The sequence below is a fragment of the Piliocolobus tephrosceles genome, chromosome 1 (genome assembly GCF_002776525.5).
Source record: "Piliocolobus tephrosceles isolate RC106 chromosome 1, ASM277652v3, whole genome shotgun sequence".
Classification (NCBI taxonomy): Eukaryota; Metazoa; Chordata; class Mammalia; order Primates; family Cercopithecidae; genus Piliocolobus; species Piliocolobus tephrosceles.
The window spans coordinates 159,572,358-159,598,622 of record NC_045434.1 but is presented as its reverse complement, the minus strand read 5'-3'; the positions used below and the strand labels follow the sequence as shown (position 1 = coordinate 159,598,622).

Sequence of the window (26,265 nt, the reverse complement as noted above, 5' to 3'; positions counted from 1 at the left end):
CCAAAAAAAAAAAAAAAAAAAAAAAAAAAAAGACCAAATCCTTCAAAGGCTATTTATTCCCTACAGAAAAATAGTCCCAATTTCCTAAAGTGTGGAAGACCCAACTTCATCTCCCACTCTCCATATTACCTCTAATCAATCCTCCAATTTATAACTACTTACAATTCTTCCCCAAATTCATTCTGAGTTCATTATGTCTGTGTACTATGCACATGCTGTTTCATGCTGTTTAATCTCCTTGGAATAATGTTAACCTGTCAGACTCCTATTTCATCTTTAAATACTCAGCCCAGGAATTATTTCTACTTATAAGTCTCCCCTAAAAAAACTCAACTAATCGAATATCCCTCTCCTTTGTGCCACTAGTCAAACATAAAAATTCTATCTGGTTAGCTGAAATTTCTTTCAAGTTCAACTTCCCTGCAGGATTTGGGTGAAAGCTTTTAGTAAAAAGTAAGGAGTAAACCTTGAAAAAGGATGGGAATGAAAAACACTTTTCCTTCCAGAATTATAAAAAAGAAAAAGAGAATACAGAGACTGAGCAAATGAAGGAAAGAAGAGCTACATTAAGTGGAGGATAGCAGATGAATGAAAATGTAGAGTAGGTAGATTATACATCCTGTAAAGTACAACATGATTTACCTGTTTGCCTGCTTTCTTAACTAGTCTGTGAGATCTTAAGGTCAGGAACCATGCCTTGAACAGTGTCTATCAGTGTCAGGTACATAGTAAGTGCTTAATAAATATTTGGTAAATAAATACATTTGTTTCTATAATTTGAGTATATGCCTAAAGGACACATTTTATAAAAACAAAATAAAAGTTATCACTTTATGGCATTATAAACAAGTAAATAACATCCTCTACCTCAAATCAAATATAGTCCTTATATAGAGCAAATAGAAACCATGATTTGTTTTAAAACAAAATTTAGAGATGTCAAGTTATAGATTTCATGTCTCATCCCCAAACAAACGTAAATTACCTATTTGGCCAGCAATGATAGGAGGTCTAACAACTAAAAGTATCAGTTTATCTAGCAGAAGATGAAGAAATCGGACCACTGGTTCCAACTGGGATGAATTCAGTGCTGAAATACTGCTCTTCAATTCATTTTCTAAGTTATTTTCCATGATTCGCATGTCCCCAATTCGGACTGGGAACATGTGTTCATCCAGAGCATTGACCAGAGCAAAAAATTTGTCAAGATAAGGATCCTAAAACAAAGAATGAACAAAAGCACTAAGCACTTACAACTTTATACATTTCCCAATTCTAAAGGACCACGGACCACTAACATGTCATATTACTTGATAACACTAAAAAGTTCATATAGGTAAACAAACATTGTTTCCAATTAAATCCATTTTCATTTATTATTATAAAATGATCACTTCAAATACTATTAGTTAAGAAAACTACTGATACTAATTAAGAATTTTTTTTCTTTTTTTTTAGTTTTAGTTTGCTTTATCAGTTTGAAGTTCAATTATTGTGGCAGGTATATGAGTAACCCACTTTTGTCCATTATTAATTTATTGTCTTTCAGGGCCAAAGCCTTTGGATACAAGGCAAACTCACTGCCATATCTTATAATACTGGAGTCATTCTTTTACTGGAAGCCACCTGCGTACTGCTAAGTAAAATCTATATACTACCAACTTTCTTCCCAAAGACAGCATACAGGTGCTGTGTCTTCTTATTTTCCCCTACCTCACTGTGCAGAAAAGAATTAACACAGTGGGCTTAAGACAGCTATTCTTTGGAAGCCCTGTTTACAAGTTTGGCCTTGGGCTAATGACTGGGACTTGGATTTCAGGGGGGTTCCCATTGACAGAGATGGTTCACTGTGCCTAAACCATCTGTGCAAACAATATGGTATAAGCAGAACACCTACTTTCCTTCTGGGAATGTGGAATTTTGGTACATGTTGTGCAAAGGGTGCCTATGTGACAAGCCCCTAGGAAAAAACCCTGGGAATTGAGTCTGTACTGAACTTCCATGGCAGACAACATTTCACACATGCTGTTTCAACTTGCCCCATGTGATTCCACTGGGAGAGGATTCTTGGAAGCTTATTTCTTGTTTCCTCTGGACTTCATCCTATGAGCCTTTTTCCTTGGCGAATTCTGCTTTGGGAAGCCCTCCACACCACCCTTTCCCTGTACAGGTTAGTGAAGCCTGAATTTCATTTTAAATACTTGCTTCTTCTCACTCTACATATTCTCCATGGAAAACCACATTTACCAATACAGTTTCAGTTATCACATTTATTCTGTTATCTCCAAACCCAAACTTCAAACTAATTACAACCACCTACAGGACATCTCCATCTGAAGTACATAGGCACTTCAAACTCAACAGGTTCAAAAATAAATTCACAGGCACCATAACTGCTTCCCCTTAGCATGGCCCGAAAAGTACTTCTCTCATGTTCTCTATTTAGGGTAGAAATTACCATCTACCTGGACTCTATGGCATTCACGGTCCTTCACAATCTATTACCAGCCTTCTATCCTTATGTATCATGATTTCCTATGCACTTTAAACTACTTTCACACCAGGTTACCTGATGGTCCTTAGACTACTGTAACTCTGTACTTGCTACTCATCATCTGAGTTGCCCACTCTCCCTTTCTCTGTGTAGTAAATGCCTACTTACAAATGCAACAGCTCAGTCTCTAGCAGAACAGATAACTCTCCCCTCTGTACTTTAAAGAATTTAGTTAATATATGTAACACTGTACTAATTTTATCATACATTTTACCCTTTCCCATATTACACTGTAAGGTTGTTGAAGGAAAAGCTCTTTCCTCAACAGGTAACATCTCTGATCTCATGGAACTTACCATTTAATGTGGGAAAGAAACAATAAACAAACGTGTATTTACGTGTGTTATATACACACACACAGTGACAGAGTCAAAGCGCAACAGAGAAGCTGGGCATAGGCAGCAATAAGTGCAGAGTAAGATGACATACTGTACTGAGGCTGCTATGTTTAAAAGAGTAACCAAGGAAGGCCTCTCTGAGAGGAAGAGAAACTCTAATTCATAAGTCAAATGAATACCAGGAGGAAAAGCATTCCAGACAGAGAAAGAGGATATATAAAACCCATTAGAACTTGGTATATTCCAAAAATAAGGAATTTGGAACAAATGATCCCTAAAAACTCTTTCCACCTGAAATACCCAAGTCTATGATAAATAAAGTGAGCTGATGATGGTTTCTCAATTCTAATTATTCTGCCATGTACCAGAAACTTAGAAAAAACAAGTCAATTAACTATTTAAAATGAAGTCAATGACATTTTGAAACATAAAATGTTTGCTTTTGTTGACATTCAATGACATTTTGTTGATTCTTTTTAAAAAAATCTTCTAAATATTCCATGTTTTTAACTGACATATATTCTCATAAATCTGACAGCAATGACAGATTTATGACAAGTAACAAAACTGACATCACAAATATTAGATAATACATTCAATTTATTTAAGTGAAAATTGATAATAAAAATTATTAAAACTCACTTGTGTATGGATAGATGAAACAGCAACAACTTCAACATTAAAAACACCTTTGTGATTATCTACCCATTTCATGCCAGGTAGAGGAACCTGTAAGATATTAAATATAATGATCACAGCTGCTTAAGTAGATTATGAACTCTGAAAATAAACAAAAATTACAATATCCCAATGAGAAAAAAATTGTGAAACCAGAGACGTACTTCCAAAATACAATGGTGAGACAGGGATGGGATAGACATTCCCATTCCAAAAAGGAGAAAGAGGAAAGAGGGGTGACAGGTCCCAAGAAAGTCCAAAATCTACCAAGGAATTGGCTCTGAAGGGTCCATTAGCTCTTAAAGCTCAAACAATACTGGTTTTTGTTTTCTAAATAAATTATATTGTATATGTTTAATATACACCACAATGTTATGGGATATATACAGACAGTAAAATGGCTACTACAGTCAAGCAAATTAACATATCCGTAATTTCATAGTTAACTTATTTTTTTGTTTGTTGTTGTGGCAAGAGCAGGTAAAACCTGCTAAGAATACCAAATACAGTGCAATTTTATTAACTATGTCCTCATGCTGAGTGAGATCATTTAATATTTCTATGTCTAGCTTATTTCACTTAGTATAATGTCCTCCATGTTCATCCATGCTGTGGCTAATGGCATAATCTCCTTCTTTTTAAAAGTTGACTGATATTCCATTGTGTGTGTGTGAATATATTAAAAAACAATTTCTATATATACATATATAGTATATCTCTATCACTATATATGTATTTATGTCTCTCTACAAAACAATTTATCTACTCATCTGTTAGACACTTAGGTTGTTTCCATATCTTTGCCACTGTGGACAATGCTGCAATACACATGGAAGTGCAGATATCTTTATAAGATAGTGATTTCATTTCCTTTAGGTATTTGCCCAGAAGAGGACTGCTGAGTCACAGGGTAGTTCTATTTTTCTTTAGAAACCGCCATCCTGTGTTTCATGATAATTGCATCAATCTACATTCTTACCAACAGTGTACAAGGGTTCTCTTTTTTTTTCCACACTCTCATCAACATTTGTATCTCTTGACATTTTGATAACGGCCACACTAATGGAAGTAAGGTGATACTGCATAGGTTTTGATTTGCATTTCCCTAATGATTAATGATCTTGAGCACCTTTTCATATACCTCTTGGCCATTTTTATCTTCTTTAGAGAAAGTTTATTCACATCTTTTGCCCATTTTAAAATCAGGTTATTGGTTTTCTACTACTGAGTTATATGAGTTCTTTGTAAAGTTTGGATATTAACCCCTTAACAGATATGTGGTTTTCAAATATTTTTTCCCAATTCACCAACTTTTGTTTCATTTCTTTTACTGTACAGAAGCTTTTTAGTTTTTATTTCATCTCATTTATTTATTTTTGCCTTTGTAGCCTGAGCTTTTAGTGTGATATCCTAAAAATCATTGCCAAGGCCTATGCCAAGGACTTTTCCCCCTATGTTCTCTTCTAGGAATTTTAAAGTTTCAGGTCTTATGTTTAGGTCTTTTTTCCATTTTCAGTTGATTTTTATGTAATGGTGTAAGATAAGGGTCCAATTTCATTCCTTGGCATGTGGAAATGTAGTTTTCCAGCACTATTTATTGAAGAGACTATCCTTTCTTCATCACATCCTCTTGGTGCCCTTGTTGAAAATTAGCTGTCCATATGTTGGGATTTATTTCAGGTCTCTAAAGAATTACACTCTTTGGCTTCATGCTCTGCCTCTGGGACCACTGGGGCAACAGCATCATCCCCACAGGTCTAGCGTGGGTCTACCCCCAGAGCTCCTATGAGCAGGGGTTTGCCCCAAGGCTCTGCCAAATGACTCTGCCCCCAAGGCTTCAGGCAGAGGTTGTTGGGCTGTTGAAACCAAGGCAATGGGCCTGATGATCTCTGAATCACCTTCAGGGTCATTTTCTCCTCATTTTGAAGAACAGTACATGTTGACAGCTGAATAGCTCTATATCCTGTCAAATCCAAAAAGTCCAACATCCTTCCTTCATTTCACCCCATCTCCTTCCCCTTCAGTTGAAAGTGGCAGTGCTTCTGCTTGTATAATTCCATAAACTCTTTATCAGGTGGCAGTCCAGTCATACACTTGGTATTCTCTTCAGAACATGCTTTCTCATTTTTGCAATGTGGATAGGCTAAAAATATTCTGAATCTTCAAGTTCTGGTTCCTTTAACAGTTCCTTCTTCAATTCAACTCTCTCCTATCACATTTTCTGTAACCAGTCAAAAGGAACCAAGCTGTATGTTCAATACCTCTAGAAAGTTCTTCAAATATCCAAATAGCACACGTTCTATCTTCCACAAAACATGAGAACACAGTATAGCAAAGTTCTTTACTACTTTATTACAACAATCACTTTTCCTGTAGTTTCTAATAACATGTTCCTCATTTCTACATGAGATCTCACCAGAATTGCCCTTAATGTCCTTATTTCTACCATGTACCTCAAAACTCTCCCATCCTCTACCCATTACTCAGTTCCAAAGTCACTTCTATATTTTTAGGTATTTATTACACGAGATGGTTTGGTTCCATGTCCCCACCCAAATTTCAACTTGAATTGTACTCCCAGGATTCCCATGTGTTGTGGGAGGGACCCGGTGGAAGAGAATTTGAAGCATGGGGGTGGTTTTCCCCATACTATTCTTGTGATAGTGAATAAGCCTCAGGAGAGCTGATGGTTTTATCAGGTGTTTCCGCTTCTGCATCCTTCTCATTTTCTCTTGCCACCACCATGTAAGAAGTGCCTTTTACCTCCCATCATGATTCTGAGGCTTCCCCAGTCAGTGAAACCATAAGTCCAATTAAACATTTTTTCTTCCCAGTCTTGGGTATGTCTTTATCAGCAGTGTGAAAATGTACTAATACATTACAGTAGCACCCCACTTCCTGGTACCAAAGTCTGCATTCATCAGTTCAGGTTGCATAACAAAATATCATAGACTGTGTGGCTTAAACAACAGAAATTTATTTTCCCACTGTTCTCTGGAAACTAGAAATCCAAGATCAAGGTGCCAGCATAGTCAGTTTCTGGTGAGGGTTCCAACCCTGGGTTGCAGATGGCCACCTTCTTGCTTGTATACCCACACTGGGGGAGAGGGGATATCAAGCTCTCTGGTCTCTTCTTACAAGGGCACTAATCCCATTATGAAGGCCCTACCATTGTAACCTTGTCTAAACCCAATTCCTTCCCAAAGACCCCATCTCCAAATGTCATCACATTGAGGGTTAGGCTTCAATATATGATTTTTGGGGGGGAAAACAATTTGTTCCATAGCAGATAGATTAAGAAACTTGCCCAGGATCACATAATTAAGTGTTGCAGCCAGGATTAAAGCCCTAGAAGATTATGTTATATTGCTGTTCAAAAGCATATAGATTTTTTAAAAAATAACAAAAATCCTTTCATAATCCCACACCTCTTCTGAGAGTTAACTTTGCTCAATTTGGTATATAAAGGTTTAACTTGCGGGCCGGGCGCGGTGGCTCAAGCCTGTAATCCCAGCACTTTGGGAGGCCGAGACGGGCGGATCACGAGGTCAGGAGATCGAGACCATCCTGGCTAACACGGTGAAACCCTGTCTCTACTAAAATACAAAAATTAGCCGGGCGTGTTGGTGGGCGCCTGTAGTCCCAGCTACTCGGGAGGCTGAGGCAGGAGAATGGCGTGAACCCGGGAGGCAGAGCTTGCAGTGAGCTGAGATCAGGCCACTGCACTCCAGCCTGGGCGACAGAGCAAGACTCCGTCTCAAAAAAAAAAAAAAAAAAAAGATTTAACTTGCTCCTACACAATTACCTACATACAGACTTGGATTGTGGCTATGTTGTTAAGTAAATAAAATAGAATTAAAAAGAAACAGAGTGTATCAGCAGCATGGAGGAGAGAAAGGTTGCAAATTCATGCCGTGAAGAAAGACTTCTTTGATGAGATGCTGCTGTGTCTACAATTTTAATAAAGAAAAGGACTCAGCTATGTCAAGATCAAGAAAAGGAAAGAGAAAATTCAAAGGGCTGGAGGCAGAAAAAAGCTTGGAAGAAGTTGTCAGTGCAGAGAGAAAGGGATGTAGTAATGATTGTAGAAGATGATGTTGGAGAAGTGGAACAGACCAAATCATTCAGAGATTTGTAGGTCATGGGAAAAAATACTTGGATTATGTCTATGTGAAAGAAAAAGCCAGAGAAATGTTTTATTTGATCATAAGCAATAGAATGAAACCACCTAATTTTAATTTTAAAATTGCTTTATTTTGTGAGAATGGGTTTCAAAGAGGCAAGAACTGAAAAATATTATAAAGCAGAGAAAGTTGAATGAAATAGGAACTATATATACCAGAAACACTAAATCTTAGTAATACAATGTTGAATGAAAAAAACCAAGTCCCAGAGGATTATATATCACATGATAAGCTTTTTGTTAAATTCATAAAATAAAGTAAATAATGTTGTATTTTGGCATACAAATATTTCGTTTTAAAAGTAGTTTTAAAAGGCTTGTTTACAGGACACTGAATATACTTAAGGTTACAGAAATATACACTTAAAATTAAAATGAAAAACTTTATGTTATATATATTTTTACCGTAACATTTTTATTTATTTTGAAGAGACGGGTTCTGGTTCAGTCACCCAGGCTGGAGTGCAGTGGTGCAATCACAGCTCACAGTAAACTCAAACGCCTGGCTTCAAGGGATCCTCCCTCCTCAGCCTTCCAAGGCACTGGGATTATAGGTATAAGTCACCACACCAAGCATTTTTACCATAATTTTTAAAAATCCTAATTTTATACAGTTACAAGGAAGAAGAGTACGGAAAAGGGGAGGAGTCAGGAAGTACCTTGGCTGTAAGGAACTGCATTTTAAAGTTACTTTGATATGAGAAAATGCCACTGGCCACCCAGAACCCCATGAGTTCAACACAGAAGGCACCAGAGTCTTCTTCCTACCCCCAAATGCCATGTTTCTAATTCAACCTCTAGATTGGGAGTCATAAGGATCTTTAAGATTCATCACACATGGCACTCTATGGAAAGGAGTGTGAATGCTATGAAGAGAACCCCAATAAATAGAACATCATTAAAGTCTGGAAGGATTATACCACTGAAAATGCTATCACTGTTGTAACAAAAGCCATCAAGCCCAAAACAATAAATTCTTGCTGTAGAAAACTGTCCAGAGGTTGTCATGACTTCACAGACTTCATGACAGAGCCAATTAAGAAAATCATGAAATAAATTGTGGATATGGCAAAAAGGAAAAAAAAAAAGAGGGGTAAAGATTTCCAAGGAGAAATTCATGGAGGAATTAATAGAAAATGACTTGATGGAGATGAGTGCTTCTAAACCAGTGCCAGACATTGAGGCAGAAAACACAGAAGAAACAGTGTCAGAAAACAAATTGACACTATACAACATGGCAGAAGGGTTATTCAAGACTGCTTTCGACTTCTTTTAAAACATGGACCCATCTGTGCTAAGGGCACTGAAACTAAAACAAACGATGGAATAAACATTGGCATCATATAGAAATATTTTTTTCCTTTTTTTTATATTGAGACAGAGTCTTACTCTGTTGCCCAGGCTGGAGTGCAATGGCACAATCTCGATTCACTGTCAACCTCCGTCTCCCAGGTTCAAGCGATTCTTGTGCCTTAGCCTCACGAGTAGCTGAGATTACAGGTGCCCGCCACCACACCTGGTTAATTTTTTATGTTTTTAGTAGAGAAGGGGTTTCGCCATGTTAGCAAGGCTGTTCTTGAACTCCTGACCTCAGGTGATCTGCTCACCTCAGCCTCCCAAAGTGCTGGGATTACAGGCATGAGCCACCATGCCTGGCCAGAAACACTTTCTCAAAAGAGATGGGGTCTTGCTATGTTGCCCAGGCTGAAGGGCACTGGCTATTCAAAGGCACAACCACAGCAAAGTGCAGCCTCAAACTCCTGAACTCAAGTGATCCTCTCAAGAAGCTGGGATTACAGGTGTGCCACTGCATCCTGCTCTGGAAACATTTTTAGAGGAATGAAAAAGCAAAAATGTCAGACAGAAATTATGATGTATTTCTGTAAAGTTACACCAAATGTGCCTGCTTCCCCTTCCACCTCTTCCACCTCTTCTACCTCTGCCACCTCTAAGATAGCAAGACCAATCCCTACTCTTCCTCCTCCTCCTCAGCCGACCCAACATGAAGACAATGAGGATGAAGACCTTTATGATGATCCACTTCTACTGAGGGATAGTAAATATATTTTCTGTGCCTTACAATTTTCTTAAGAACATTTTCTTTTCTCTATATCACTTTATTTTAAGAATACAGTATATAATACATTTAACATACAAAATACATGCTAATTAACTGTTTATGTTACTGGTAAGGCTTTCAGTCAACAGTAAACTATTATATTAGTACTTAAGTTTTTAGGGAGTCAAAAGTTATCTGTGGATTTTCAAGTGCATGCTAGGGAGGAGGGATGTTACCCCTTACCGCCATGTTGTTTAAGGGTCAACTGTTTAAAAAAGTTTTGGCTCTTAATCAGGTGGCTTATTTCACATGTCAAGCAGTCTATATTTTATATCTATAGTCAAATCCAAATTATCACCATATTCTTGATCCGTGAGCATATATAGTATGGTAGCTAGAAGAAAATCATGAGTCTTCCTTTAGAAAGCTGAACTTGCACTGCAATTAAGTAAAAACAAATCCTTAACTTCAACAAAAATACATTTTCTTTTAAAACATCTCCTTTGAAATACAATACTCTTTGACAAAAGGCCACCTTTCTGTATAACAAAGTCACATGAAAAAGTCATCCTGAAAAGATGTGTCCCTGGAAAAATGAATGAAAGACTGGGCGGAGGGAGAGTCATATTTCTTACTCTATTGTCTTTATTCATTAATCTAATAAATACATATTGAGTGTCTATGACATGCCAAATACTGTTCTAAATACTTGTAGACAGCAATGAGCAAGACAGACAAAGTTCCTACCCTCATGGTGTTTATACTCTACAGAGAATAAATAAACAAAAAACATTTTAAATATAAAGTCAATGATAAATGATATGAGGAAAAATAAACAGATAAAGTGGGAGAGGCTGCTCTTTAGAATAATCATAGACAACTTCCTTGGTGAGGTGATATTTGAGTGGAAGTCTGAGTAAAATGAAGAAACAGGCTTTGCAACAGAGCACTGCCAGCAGAGGGGAAAGCAAAGGGCCTGAAATGGAAATGCACTTTTCATGTGTGAGGAACAGCAGAGGCTCCGTGCTATGTGGCTAGGGCAAAGTGAGTGACAGAGAACAGTGAGAAATAAGATCAGAGCAAAAAGTCTTATATCGTTTTTAAAAAATAAAAATACATACAAATTTATTTGTAAATACATTTTGAATTGTATTCTGAAAACAAATGTCACCAGGACATATTCACAAGACATATTTTAGAGTAACATTTACAGCAGTTATATTCAAAATCATTAAGAGACACTGACAACCACTGTGTTTCTCTCAAGAGTAACTTTGGTTTATGAACAGTGGCTACTGATTCTTGATTGAGATTTTTCCAATGTTTGTGTTACGAGTCTTTCAAATCACATATGTAATCATCAAAGTTGCCAATATTTCTTGTATTACAGGTTCACAGCAACTGTGTTTTCATTCACACAATCATCAATTACAAAAAGATTCTAAAAAATTAATTTAAATGTTTTTCTTCCTCCAGTCTTTTAGTGAAATGTTAACAGTCTACTAAAAAAAAAAAAAGAAATATTCATTTATTTAAAGAAGCTTCTCATGTTACAGTATGAAAATTCTCCAAAATGATCTTTTGAGTTTTCATTCCATGTATTATTTTGCTTTTAAAATGAGGATATTTAAATTTAAATTTAAAAACAGGATAAAAGCTTCTAAGTTTTATGTAAAAGAATTTTAATCATGGGGGAAAATACTTTTCCTTCATGATCTATAAACTTTAAGTAGAAGAAATGGCAAGAGTTTGCTTGGTAAAAACATATTTATAGTAAAAAACCCATTTCATTCAATCTGGAGAATGTCAACATGGGAGACACTGACCTCAGGAGATAGTACAGAATAAGCCTGTGGTGGTTTCTCCAGTGAGACTGGTAAGCAAAACTGGCCAGTCTTCAACCGTCCATTCTGAAGCATTGGTATCCACTTTTAAAGAAAATAAAACAATTTTATTTTAAATACATTTGCTATAAAAATACTTACTTAGAAAGCACGTTTTAAGAACTTGGTACAAGCCAAATTTGTCTCATATCATCAAACATTAAGGGATTTAATTATATAAGTAATAATAATAATAGGCCTTCATAATTCCTCTAAAGAGAAGTTTCCCTAATGAAATTTTATTAAGCAGGAGATCCTCAAAACATTATTATTACTAACCATGCAATATTAAAATCTAGAGGCGAAAAGTCAGTCTTAGAAAAAAGCCATAAAGTAAATATATTTTAAAACTGAGATAATCATTTCAATGTAAATCGTGAAAGAAATAATTGATTAGATAGGAATCCTAGAAACAAAAAGTATGATCATAAATTTATTGTCTTATAGGTAGAGCAAAACTCATGTCACAAATTGCCAGAGACAAAAATAATGAATCAAATGTTAGCTTTTCTCTTTTGGCTGAAAGCATAATTTTTCTGACAGGATTGTGTTACACCATACTATGATGTCCTTCATCTTAGGTTTATCTTTGCAATTCAATCATAGTAATTTATTTTTTTTTTTTATTTTTATTTTTGAGACAAGGTCTCACTCTGTTACCCAGGCCGGAGTGCAGTGGCATGATCTTGGCTCACTGCAACCTCTGCCTCCCAGGCTCAAGCAATCCTCCCATCTCAGCCTCCCTAGCAGCTGGGATCACAGGTGCACGCCACCACACCTAGCTAATTGTTTTATTTTTGGTAGAGATGGGGTTTTGTCATGCTGCCCAGGCTGGAAATCATAATTTTGAAAAAGACACAAGGGTTTTAATTTTTTCTCCAATATTCTCTTTTACTCATTTTATATTAAAATCATTATCTGCTGAAGAGTCAGTGAACCTATTATATTTATGCTTCATTGTTGGGTATACACCTAATAATCAGGACTAACACCCAAGTGTTTATACATGCTAGTTAATAAATCAATTAATTACATTAGCTAATTACATTAATGGCCATTTTCTTGTTATAATGGCTCTTCCTAATCAATGCAACTTCGTAACTATGGGGAATCAGACAGGGAATATTCAAATAACAAGAGACAGGCCAGCCGTCATGGTTCACGCCTGTAATCCTAGCACTTTGGGAGGCCAAGGCAGGTGGATCACTTGAAGCCAAGAGTTTGAGACCAACCTGGCAAACGTGGTGAAACCCCATCTCTACTGAAAATACACAAAAATTAGCTGGACATGGTGGAGGGCACCTGTAATCCCAGCTATTCAGGAGGCTGAGAGAGGAGAACTGCTTGAACCCAGGAAACGGAAGTTGCAGTGAGCCAAGATCGCGCCACCGCAATCCAGCCTGGGAGACAGAGACTCTGTCTAAAAAAAACAAAAAAAAAAAGAAAAAGAAGGCCAGGTGCGGTGGCTCACGCCTGTAATCCCAGCACTTTGGGAGGCTGAGGTGGGCAGATCACGAGGTCAGTAGATGGAGACCATCCTGGCTAACACAGTGAAACCCCCGTCTCTACTAAAAATACAAAAAAAATTAGCTGGGCATGGTGGTGGGTGCCTGTAGTCCCAGCTACTCAGGAGGCTGAGGTAGGAGAATGGTGAGAACCCAGGAGGCGGAGCTTCCAGTGAGCCAAGATCATGCCACTGCACTCCAGCCTGGGTGACAGAGTGAGACTCCATCTCAGGAGAAAAAAAAAAGAAAAAGAAAAACAGAAAGAAAACAAAAACTGACAAGAAATATCAACTATATCTTAAATATCACCATTATTTTAGCTCTTTGATCTAAATATTCAACCAAAAAGACTTACCGTATATCCAACTGGTGTTTCAAGAGGAGTATTTTGTTTTTGTTGACAACTAACATGATAAAAAGTAAAAAGCAAGTGATGATGGTCAGTTAAAGTAGCAGGAAGCTTAACCTTGATTTCTTCATGAAAATCAGGAGACCTTCATACAAAAAAACAAAAAACAAAAAAACAAAAAAACACAACAGTCAGTAACTTGTCCAAAATAAATAATGTATTTGTATATTTGAATAATTTAAAAATTTTAAGATTCATGTTTAATTTTTCCTCTAGTCCAAAATGTTTTTCTTTATCCCCAATCTCTAAATAACTAAATCCTACTTCCATAAAAGAGAGCTGCCACTGTTTCTGAAACTTCTCATCCCATTTTTCTTAATAGGCTGAGTAATCCTACTGTTTGAAAGTTCATTAATAATCACCACCTTGATCTTGAGATCTCCATTAGATTGGAAGCTATATAAAAGAGGACACTGGCAGGGCACGGTGGCTCACGACTGTAATCCTAGCACTTTGGGAGGCCGAGGCAGGTGGATCACAAGGTCAGCAGATCAAGACCATCCTAGCAAACATGGTGAAACCCCGTCTCTACTAAAAATACAAAAAAAATTAGCCAGGCGTGGTGGCAGGCACCTGTAGTCCCAGCTACTCGGGAGGCTGAGGCAGGAGAATGGCATGAACCTGGGCGGCAGAGCTTGCAGTGAATTGAGATCACACCACTGCACTCCAGCCTGGGTGACACAGGGAGACTCTGTCTCAAAAAAAAAAAAAAAAGACACTAAGGTAGGGAGTTCTATATTTATGAGCCAATTCTGATAAACAATTCATAAAACATTTTCCCTACATAGGAGTATGCTTTCATATTAAAACTAATGTGTAAAAAAAACTAATTTGTAAACAAAGTGGTAAAAAGGCATCTTTAGACAACTTAATATCAAAATATCACACTGGAGGCCAGGTGTAGTGACTCACACCTGTAATCCCAGCACTTTGGGAGGCTGTGGTGTCAGGATTACTTGGAGTCAGGAGTTTGAGACCAGTCTACATAACATAGCCAGACTCATCTCTACAAAAAAAAAAAAAAAAAAAAACAAGTCCTAGCTACTCGGGAGGCTGAGATGAGAGGATCACTTGAGTCCAGGAGTTCAAGGCGGCAGTGAGCTATGATCCTGCCACTGCACTCCGGCCTAGGTGACAGAATGAGACAAAACATAAATAAAATAAAATATTTTTTTAAAAAAGATCTAGTTTTGCTCTATAGACTGTCTTACATCAACCATCTCGTTGAAGAAATAAAAAAAGTTACCAAAACACGGACTAGAATTGACCGCTAAAATAAACAAAAAACCCAGTAAAATCAGGAAACGCCCACAAACTGCATTTGTCTTAGTTTAGAAGTGCTTCCAGACTCTTAAGAATACAACAAATATCTTGTTTGATCAAACCAATGACACTTTCTTCTCAATATTCACTGAGAATAATCCCAAGAGGGCACTTTTATAGAAAAGCATGGCTGCTATTCATAACAAAAAGGGATAAAACCTTAGCATTCCAACCTTCCATATTCAATGAGTGTCTCTCAGAATTATATTCAACAAAAACACAACCAAACCATATTGCTCCAACTATCCTTAAAGCGAGGTCTGTCCCATCAATCAGGTTTTCTTCCTTAGATGTTAATAGGTCAAATATCCTTCCATCTCAAATAAGCCTCAAAAACATTAACAGGTATAGACTTGAACAAAGGAATATTAAGTAGAACAAGGCTTTTGATAATAAACAAGAAAGATAGCTAATGTTAGCCATCTGAGAACTTGATGACTTTGGTGAAAAAAAAAAAAAGACACTAGGCATCTTATTACTAATCCCACCAATCACCACTGAATTATGAGAAAGTTGAGTTTACCAACAATGTCAGATGGCATAGTCATTTTAATTCCACTGATGCTGCAAACAACAACAAAAAAGACCTAGTAATAAAATGGGATAATTTTTAAAAATTACTATCTTCTTTATCAATACATTTCCTGGTATTCAGTGTTTTAGTTCACTTCTGTCCTAAAAAATCACATAATGTGAAGACTTTTGTTGAAAATTAAATATCTAAGAGAGTTATTCATTCAATAAGTAGGTTTAATTGCCCACCTTTGGCTAAACATTGCGTTACTTTTGTAGTGGTGTTAAAGATGAACATTAAAAAACAACTACCCTCAAAAAGTATGCAACTTAGTAGGAATATAAATAAGACATACATATATCAATAGCTATGCTATAAAACAGGGGTTGGCAAACTATGGCCTATGAGCTAAAAATACTTCACTGCCTGGTTTTGTATAGCCTGCAAACTAAGAATGGTTTTTACATTTTTAAATGGGGGTAAAAAAGAATAATACTATTTCACAATATGTGAAAATTATATGAAATTCAAATTTCAATGTCCATAAATAAAGCTTTATTGAAACACAGCTATACCCATTTACTTGTAACATCTCTTACTGTCTATGGCTGTTTTTGCACTATAAAGGCATAGATGAATGGTTGCAAGAGAGACCATATAACCACAGGCCTAAAATATATACCATCCAGTCCTTTGTAGAAAATGTTTGCCGACCCCTGGTATACAGCATATAGGGTTATGTGCTTCAAGAACAGAGCTGAACAGATTACTTCAAGTTAGAGATCAGGAAATTGTAACTTAGGAGATAATATTTGATATGGACCTTGAAGAATGAGTAGGAGTTCAATAAATAAAGGGATTTTATATTATAATAGAAAAAAAAAAAAAACCAAGAATGGCCCAGAAACAGGACAGCACAGGATATGTTTAGTAATAAAGCAGAAAGGAAATCAGCAAGACTTAACAGATTATTGAATATTAAACAGGAAAGACAAAGATGTCTTAAATTTTGAGCCAGAGTATCTGGAAAAATGGTGGTACTATTAGTAAAAATGGAGAGTAAGAAAGACATAGGGTCAGGACAAGAGTCAGGGATAGATACATGAACACAGAGAAGACAGCAGGGCATCCAAATAAGCATGTCCAATAGGCCACTAAAAATATGTATCTGTACTTCAAAAGGAAGGTATGACTAAAAACAGAATTGGAAACAATCCACATAAACATTAAGGCAGTAGCATTTTCACTGAATGTAACTATGAGAGATACATGTACGATTAATTAAGAAAACAATATATTAAGAATGAGATTAACGGCAAAACTTTAGTGTTTTGTGTGGAATGCCTTACACTTACGGGAAAAAGAATACTACAGAAAAAAATGAAGTGTTCAAAGAGGTAGAAGGAAGTCCAAGACAAGGCCATAACATAAAGATAAGAGGAAAGTTTTAAGAAGGGCGAGGAAAATACATACTATACAACAGCACTGAGAAAGGAATGTTGTGTTTGTAAGTATGGAAACAGAAGCTTCTTTTTGAGAATAAGAGACAGAGCCAATGAAGCAGGAGACTAATGCTGCAAGAAACAGAATAAATGATTGACTTATATTCTGAAAGAGGTCAAAAGGATCATTTGAAAGCAGGGGTGAAAAGATTCACATTTACCAGGGAGTAGGCCATCATTTCCCATGAAACAGAGGAAAGGCAAATCAGTATAGAGAATTTGAGATGAAGAGTAGAGAAGCTGATGGAACATCTCAAGTTGGATGGTCTTAATAAATAGGAATGCTGAGAGTAAAGCACACAGAAAAGAAGTAGGAGCTAGAAGAAACTGCTGTAGCTATTGCTAAATGAGGGCAAAATTTTAAAAACAAAAAACGAAAAAACAATGACAATAAGATTACAAAAGAGCTGAGGCCAAAAGAAAGATAAAATGAATTACTATAGCCCTATCATATGATACAACATCAATTTGTGATAGTCCTGATTAATACAATTTTGTGATTTTTCTCCAACAGTATTCAATAATCCCCCCAAAAAGAAAGCAGAAATTAAAGGTTATCCAAAGTTAGCAATTTCTCAAGGAAGAAAAATGGCAAGTCGCTAAATCAAAGAATTAATGGATACTGGTAGCATCACCAATTTAACTGACTAATGTGTTCAAGTTTAGTAAAGGGTTAAGTTACTACAAAGTGTCAGGTGGAAATAACTGGGAAAGACCAAAGGACCAGAGGCCACAATGATAATCAATAACAATATAATAAAAATGAAAGGATCAGAGAATTCGATAGAAAAGATGTTGGTGTACAAAGTCATATTTGAGATGTCAATAGAGAATGGCTGTGCATCCACTGGTTGAAAATTATAACTCTGATGTCAGCCTTGAATTTGGCACATTTAGTGCAGCAAAGCATTTGGTAAACACACTAATGTGAGTGCTAACAATGCCACTGAGAAGTGAGTAACTTTGAAAGAAATATTTGAATTCAGTACCTGTTATGATATACTACGGCTGTATAGGCTTCCTTTGAAAATTCTGAACAGCTAGATTTACCAAAGATTACCTGAAACAAATAACAGCATGTTGAAACTTTGTTGTAGTAAATGCTGGATGTTTCATACCTACGTAAGAATTTGTCTGATTTAATAACTATTTGAGAAAAATGGGCAAAATCAGCCCAATGAAGAACAATGTGCCTACTGACGTTCATCAAAAAGTTCAATTGCTTAACTATAAGTTTCTTTTCAACAACAGACCCATCTGACATTCAAACATTTCGAAAGTTTCTATCAATTTTATTTATATCTACTGGAAATTAGATACATTTCTTTCCTTTTTCTTAAAGAAGGTGAAGAATTCACTTTTAATCAGATATAGCATATTATTTGGAACTTATATAAGAAATATAAATAGTGGCATAAACCTACTATACAAATTGTTGGCTTCAACACTAAAACAGCAGAGTCATTCTGAAAGTCAAATATAAATTATATATGATACCAGAAATCCTATTTTAGGTCAAGCTATGTATCCTTTGCTTCTAATATTTCCTTCAAGCTATTCTACAATAGAGGAGGAGCTCCATTCTTATATTTTTGCATACATATATTTTTTAATCCACTATGTTAAAAAGAATACAATATTACTTTTGAAATAAGTTTATAGGTAAAGTAATTCAGTCTTGTATATCTGTCTCTTGAATTCTGGAGTAATAACAGGAATACTGTGGTTAATTAGAGCAGCTGATTAGATAAATGGCTCAACGTCAAGGTTATAGCAATAATTCCTAGGTGAGACACACTTGCAGTGTTATCTAGCCAGAGATTAAACTTTTAAAGTCTGTATAGCCATCTCTACACATGCATGAATAGATGTGTGAACATGTCAGCACACTTCCATCAACACAACCGGTAAAACAACTCGAAGTTTATTATTTATATAAAGAGATTAATTGGCATCATCCTATTAATTAGAAAGGCATATTAGCAGGTATTTCTGTTTCTTTTTGCAACATTTCAAGCAGGCTCTGTTATTTTAAGGGTATATACAAGTGTAATAATTATGACTTTCCTAACATATATATAATTTCCTCAATTTACAAATACCTTAGTATGTTTTCATAAATTGTTCCTGTGCCAGAATTATGAAGTTCACAATTTTATCATGTCAATATTACATTATCAAAAATTTATCTTAGGACCCATTTAAACAGTCCTTTTTAAAAAAAAAAAAGCAAACACAGTATGTCTCTGTTTATATACGCTTTCAAATCAGCCACTTCACACATAAAAACACTGTATTTTCATATGACTAATAACACACAAGTAAAAGAAATGCAATACCTTTATTTCCCTCTGAGATGCTATCACTTTTCACAAAACTTGTTTACTTTCATAATATGAATGACATAAAGCAGACAGTGTTCCGTTTTTGACCATCTGACATGTATTTTTAATCATTCAGTAATATAGACTGAGCATTAATTATTTATCCAAAAATGTGATAGGAGTCAAGATATAGATAGGAGTAAGACATCATCCCTGCTCTCAAGGAGCTCACAATCTAATGGGCGAGATTAAGAAATAAATATAGAATTATAAAGTGATAAAGTCCAATGAAAGAAGTGAGAAGATGCTATGGTAGCACCAAAGAGGGAGTGGTCTAACTGCCAGTATAGGATGGGTGCAGCTGGGGCTCTGTAGAGGAGGCCACATATATGATAAGACAAGAAAGAGTTTGTTAGGTAAACAATAAAAGTAGATTATTCTACATATACTACATCTGTCACATGCTCAAATTTATATGGCAACTCACACATAGGCTGACCAAGCATCTATTTTCACAATCTAGTATCTTTTCATCAACTATCATAGTACATTCATTCCTTCAGCAGAAATAAACTAGTATAAAACATGAAATGTGAATTCCAAACCTCAAAAATAAGTTCTACAATTATCCAACAAATATTTATTCAGTATGTAGTATATGCAATAAACTGAAAAAAATGCCATAGGAGAATACAAAGATGAATAATTTGTGCTCACTATTGTCAAGGAGATACACAAATGTTGATGTAACCGAGGCAATAGGGTAGAAGAAAACGTATCTTTCCTAGTATGTGGAAAATCAGAAGAACTTCATTAAAAGATGGACATGGAAGGATAAAATAAGACTATTAACAATGCACCTATTCTTAGCTCATTTTCATCCCACTAGGGTTCTCAGAGGTTGAGCATCTATAGCAATAGCATATTTCTATTCCATATATTACTACCCTCGGCTGAGCCAAAAATTCACTCTCATGAAACGTGCATTTATTAGTGTCCCACAAATCCTGAATGACAATTTGGACATTCAAGAATCTCTAGTCTGGTCTCAATCCACTATTTCTGATTTTTCTTCCAGTGCTCTGGTTCACTGGCAACTCACCACTGTCATTACGGTTCATGGGCATTCCCCAACTTGAAATGCTTTCCTTTCCCCACTCTCCAAACATACTGCTATTAACATTTTAATGACCTTTGATTTCAGCACAAAAGTACCTCTTCCATGAGATGCTTCTTACCTCAGTAAGGCATTCTCTCCCACCTCTGAATACCTACCTATTCCTTTGAATCCCTATGTCAATCTTCTAATAATTAGCACATAGCTTGATCCTCAACATTGTCTGCAAAATGTAATCCCTGGTGAGACTTAAAAATACTGAAATCTGGTTCAATCCCAGAGATTACGATTTAATTTAAATGAGATTCAGCCTGAGCACTGGTATCTTGGAAAAGCTCCCCAGGTGAATCTAATGTGCAGCCAAGATTGAGAACTAATGCCAGAGTCTGTCAACCAAGGTGGGAAAGCCACACATATTAAATCACCTGCGGAGCATTTTCAAACTATAACGCAGCCTCATATACCACACATCACTTCCCACCTCCCCTAGTTGGCCTTACATTCTAAAGGGAATTGAGGAGAATAAGAATCATAGACGCCAAAAGTACAGAAAAGGTATCTCTACTTTGATACAGTTCTCTAGGTGATATTGATCTAACTCTCTTTTGAAAACTACTATTTTAGATTTATATGTATTCATTTTATATCCTCTGTATTACAAGTCTTATTCATCTTTGTATTTCTAGGAGTGCCTAACATATACCAAGTCTTCAAAAACAAGTTAGTCTTTAAGTAACGTCATTACTATCTCTATACAGAAAGTAATGCAGTTAGAAATTTGGTTTGAAAGATCACATTAATTTCCAGGTTGGAGCTGCCAACCAAAAAGAAAGAAAAAAGTCTATTTGAACTGTATACAAAAAATTAGAAAAGTAAACGAACATTTCTTACCGGCATGGCATTGCTTGGATCCTCTCCATACATAAACTGGACTTTCACTGTTATATTTCTAGCAGAACCTTGACGATTGGCAAAATTAAGACTCTGAGGGTATATGTAGAGAAGATTCCTGTGAAAGCAACAGCATAGAAGATAGTAAACACAAATCTAAAAAACACTATGTATCACTCACAAAATACCACAAAATAAGTGAGCAAATGCTGAATTACAGATATTGGCTAGCCATTATGCTAACTATTTAACATGTGATGTTTTATTTTCTTTTGAGAGCAATCATTCAAATACACAGCAAACACATCCCAATTTTGCAGATAAACTGAGATTCAGAAAAGTTAATTGATTTTCATATACAACCAAGTAAATGACAAAGCTGAAATCAGAGTACAGGTCAGTCAGACCTCAAAACTCATTATCTTCACTCTACAAGAGGCTTATGGAATAAATGAATATGGACTGAAACATTATTAAGTTAAAAAAATAGTTATAATATTATCTTAGTTCCCCCAAGCACATATAAATACGATGACATTTATAAATGTGGCTTTTGTATAAATGTGATTAAGAATTTAAGAGGTATAATATTCCACATTATTTTTCAAAAATGCATTACAATATGATGGGTATAATAGAGTTAGGTAGTTACTACAAGACAATAACATCCTAATTTGTATTTGTTTGAATTCTTGTCCAGCTTATGATCTCTATCATAGACAAACTTTAATAGTCCTCGCTGCCAACACACAGAAGAGAAATAATTCAAGAAAAGACACCAAAGAGCTTAAAAAAAAAAAAAATTAAGAGTTACTTTACCTGAAGACTAGTGCTTATAGCCAATGAACAAGACGTTGAGTATAATAGAACCTTGCTAATCAACTGCTGGGGCAATGAAAACAGGTCTAAATATCCTGAAGAGTGGTAGGGCAATATAGAAATTTTAAATGAACACAACACTTTGACCCAACAAACACATCTCTAACCTGAGAAGAAAACTGCACACATGTACAAATGATTGTGTTCCATAAGAGAATGATTACACAAAATTACAAAGAAACACAATATTTATCAGTACTGAGTTGGTTAACATATATTAATAAGAAGGAATATCATGTATCCTCAAACTGACAATGTACGGCCATATTTACTGATGTAGAAAGAGATACCTAGGCATATTGAATGGGACACAGGGTGGGGGAGAAGCAGGTTCCAGAGCAGGATGTGTAGTGGCATTACCCTATTTGTGGAAAACTCTGTATGGGGGTGTGGGGAAGGCAGAGAGAGAGAATGGATAAAATCATATTTCTAAAAAATAATAATGATGGCTTGAGTGTGTTTTAGTTAATAGTAATGGTTTTCATTTTTATACTTTATTTAAAATTTTACAGTGAAAATACATGATCTTTACAATTAGAAAAAGCAATAAAGTAATTTCCATGCTAGAGGACGGGAATGTCTTTGACAATAAGCACACCATCTAGAAGTACTAAAAAAATGGAGAAGAATCAGTTGTGCTCAAAATAGTCAAAAAGTATAAAAGGCAAATATGGAACTGTTATGACTGGTTAGCTTGCTAATCTAAAGAACTTAAGATCAAAGTTGACTGTGACTGACCAACCACTGAAATCATCAAGTAAAATGTATAAAGAAAACATTTACTGATTGCTTCAATAAATGTCAGGCATTGTGGTGGGCACTAGGAAAATAAATAGTAGGATTAAGAAATCACTCCCTGGTCTTGAGGAACATAGTATAACAGGATAAAAATGCCTATACACAGACCGCTTCAAAACAACACAGTGTTACAAGACAGGCATGCAAAAGCCCTATAGGAGGAAAAAACAGGTACCTAGTATGGGGATGTCTTCTCATTTATAAGATCCCCCATCTTTTCTAGCCTTGTGATTTATTTGTTGAAGAAAGTGAATTGTTTCTGTGTAGATTTTCCAGAGCCTAGATTTTACTGATCACACTCCTGTAGTGTCATTTGAGATATTCTACTGTGGTTTTTGTAAATTGAGAGTTGAATCCAGAGCCTTCGTCACATTGAGGTTAGAATTTTTTTCAGGAAGATCACTTTATAAAGGATACTGTGTTATTTTTTCAGGAAATACGTGGTTGCTTCCTTTTGTGAAATTAGTAGACAATGATGATCAATGCCTAAATCCATTTTTTTTTTAATTTTTAAAATTTATTATTTTTTTTAAGAGACAAGGTCTCACTCTGTCGCTCAGGCTGAAGTGCAGTGGTGTGATCATACCTCACTGCAGCCTTGAACTCCTGGCCTAAAGTGATCCTTCCGCCTCAGCCTCCTAAGTAGCTGGGACTACAGGCACGTGTCATCACACTGGGCTAATTTTTCTATTTTTTGTAGAGATGGGGTCTCACTATGTTGATCAGGCTGGTCTTAAACTCCTGGGCTCAAGTGATTCTCCCATCTTGGCCTCCCAAAATGCTGAGATTACAGGCACAAGCCACAGTGCCTAGCCCGCCTAAATCCATTAATTCATTCAGGTTGCCAAATGGTAATATTCTATCATTTCTTTTTAATTTTACATCTGGAGCACACTTATGAAGAGTGCTTTCCCTCATCTACTATTTGCTTTGCCAGTGAACCATTATATGAGAGGCAGCAATAAATGCTTGATTCTTTTCCATTATCTGCCAGTTTGCAAAATAATACATTGGTGTACTACAATCCTCCAAAAAGGATCAATTACATCTTATTTTTTAGCATGATTTATAAACTCACGGATGAAACATATTTGATGAATCTCAGTATATTATAGTTATTATCCTTATAGATGATTAAATTGTCCCATCTTTGGCAAATGAAAAAAATAATGCAAGCTGGTTTTTGATTCAATTGTAGTAGTCTGTGACAATTATCTGTTATGACAAGATGTTCCAGACTCTTCTTATTTTTTTTTCCCCAGACCTGGAGTCAGTGATTTTACCAAGAAGCTGTAGTTTTCTTAAGAAACATTTTTTTTTTTCAAACCACAATGTGAGCATTCATTGTGGACTAGTCACTGTTTCTAGATGATTTCAGTTATAAAGAGCTGGGGGGAAATGCTTCTAACAAAAAAAAGTATCCTGACTTCATACTGATATTTCCAATTCAAATTCAGGACTATAAAGTTTTTACTTAATCTTTTCTGTCTTGCATCTATATATAATTTTTCCCAAGCTGAGAGTTATTCTCCAGGATACCAGCTATGAACGGATTAAAAGTATATCAATTACTCATCTGTGTTGTTCTAAGAATGGCATCTTAAGGAATTCCAAGATTCTATGTTCAGACAGAGACAGACAAGTCTGCAAAGAAGACCGGAAAGGCACTACTCATACAGAAGAAAGAAAACTATGAGAGTACAATGATATGGAAACCAAAGCAAGAAAATATAAGAAAAATGAAATAATTAAATATTAAATGCTACTCAAGAGTTAGGCAAGTACTGAAAAAATTAAACAGGGTTTAGCAAAATGAAAGTCACTGAAAATCTCAGGCTGCAAACAGATAAAAGTAGGTTCAGGAGTAAAAAGGAGGTAATAAAATAAAATGAAATTCTTAAAAGTAGCTGTGAAGGGGAAAAATATAATGTAATAATTGGAGACAGAATATGGGAATTTTGGAAGTCTTTTAAAATAAGAAAGGTTTGATCTTGATTACATCCTTGTGAAAAAAATTTAGTTGAGACAGAGTCTGCATATACTAGAACAAGAATGTAAGATTCCTGAGGAGATGGTGGGAAAGAACAGAATGCAAAGCACATGATAATATATTAATCTGAAGTATGTCTATAATTCCTCATTGTAACGTTTATTGAGTATCCACAGTGTGACAGATACTGAGAATATGGAGATAAAAAATGAAGTCCTTAACTTCAGAGAACTCATGGTCTAGAGGGGAAATCAGACAAGCAAATAATGATAATAATGTAGTATGATCAATGCTGTGAACACAGAATCATATTGTAGCCAGACAAGGACCTGGGATTAAAGAATCTGTCCACAAAGTACATGAACAGACACTTCTCAAAAGAAGATACACATGCAGCCAACAAGCATATGAAAAAAAGCTCAACATCACTGATCATGAGAGAAATGCAATTCAAAACCACAATAAGATACCATCTCACACCAGTCAGAATGGCTATTATCAAAAAGTAAAAAAATAACAACAGATGCTGGTGAGGTTGTGGAGAAAAGGGAACACTTATACACTGTTGTGGGGAGTCTAAGTTAGTTTAACCATTGTAGAACGCAGTATAGTGATTCCTCAAAGAGCAAAACTACCATTCGACCCAGCAATCCCGTTACTGTGTATATACCCAGAGGAATATAAATCAGGCTACCATACAGACAGATGCACATGAATGTTCACTGCAGCACCATTCGCAATAGCAAAGACATGGAATCAACCTAAATGCTCATCAATGATGGACTGGATAAAGAAATAAAGTAAATGTGGTACATGTACACAGGGAATACCATGCAACCATAAAAAACAACAAGATCATGTCTTGCAAAAACATGGATGGACCTGGGGGCCATTATCCTTAGCAAACTAATGCAGTAAGAGAAAACCAAATACCGCATGTTCTCACTTATAAGTTGGAGCCAAATGATAAGAACTTACGAACATAAAGAAGGAAACAACAGACACAGGGATCTACTTGAGAAGGGAGGGTGGGGGAGGGAGAGGAGCAGAAAAGATAACTATTGGGTACTGGGTTTAATACCTGAGTGATGAAATAATCTATACAACTAATCCCTATAACACGAGTTTATCTAATAAACCTTCACATGTGTCCCCAAACCTAAAAGTTTCTTAAAAAATTAATCTACATTAAAAAATAAAAAATAATAAAAGGAAAAAAAACTCAAAAAAATCTGCTCACAAATGTCAATGAGAGATTTTCAAATGAAATAGACATGCAAAACATACAGAAAAACAAACATGCCATGCATGTTTCCCT

The 26,265-nt window shown here is 35.7% G+C and overlaps 1 protein-coding gene across 3 annotated transcripts in view; it reads right to left on the bottom strand.

The window, feature by feature from the left end:
* DOCK7 (dedicator of cytokinesis 7) overlaps window positions 1-26,265 on the bottom strand; it is a 243,640-nt gene that overhangs the window by 110,313 nt on the left and 107,062 nt on the right. For 2 of the 3 annotated variants that reach the window (XM_026454153.1, XM_026454154.1), the window contains exons 15-20: window positions 21,281-21,398; window positions 17,938-18,008; window positions 13,556-13,694; window positions 11,639-11,740; window positions 3,535-3,621; window positions 986-1,217 (exon numbers count right to left, since the gene is read on the bottom strand). In XM_026454153.1, coding sequence (XP_026309938.1) covers window positions 986-1,217; window positions 3,535-3,621; window positions 11,639-11,740; window positions 13,556-13,694; window positions 17,938-18,008; window positions 21,281-21,398 — 749 coding nt within the window. Of the gene's footprint in view, window positions 1-985; window positions 1,218-3,534; window positions 3,622-11,638; window positions 11,741-13,555; window positions 13,695-17,937; window positions 18,009-18,854; window positions 19,642-21,280; window positions 21,399-26,265 lie in introns of those variants that run through there. The other variant, XM_026454155.2, reaches the window with a different exon arrangement.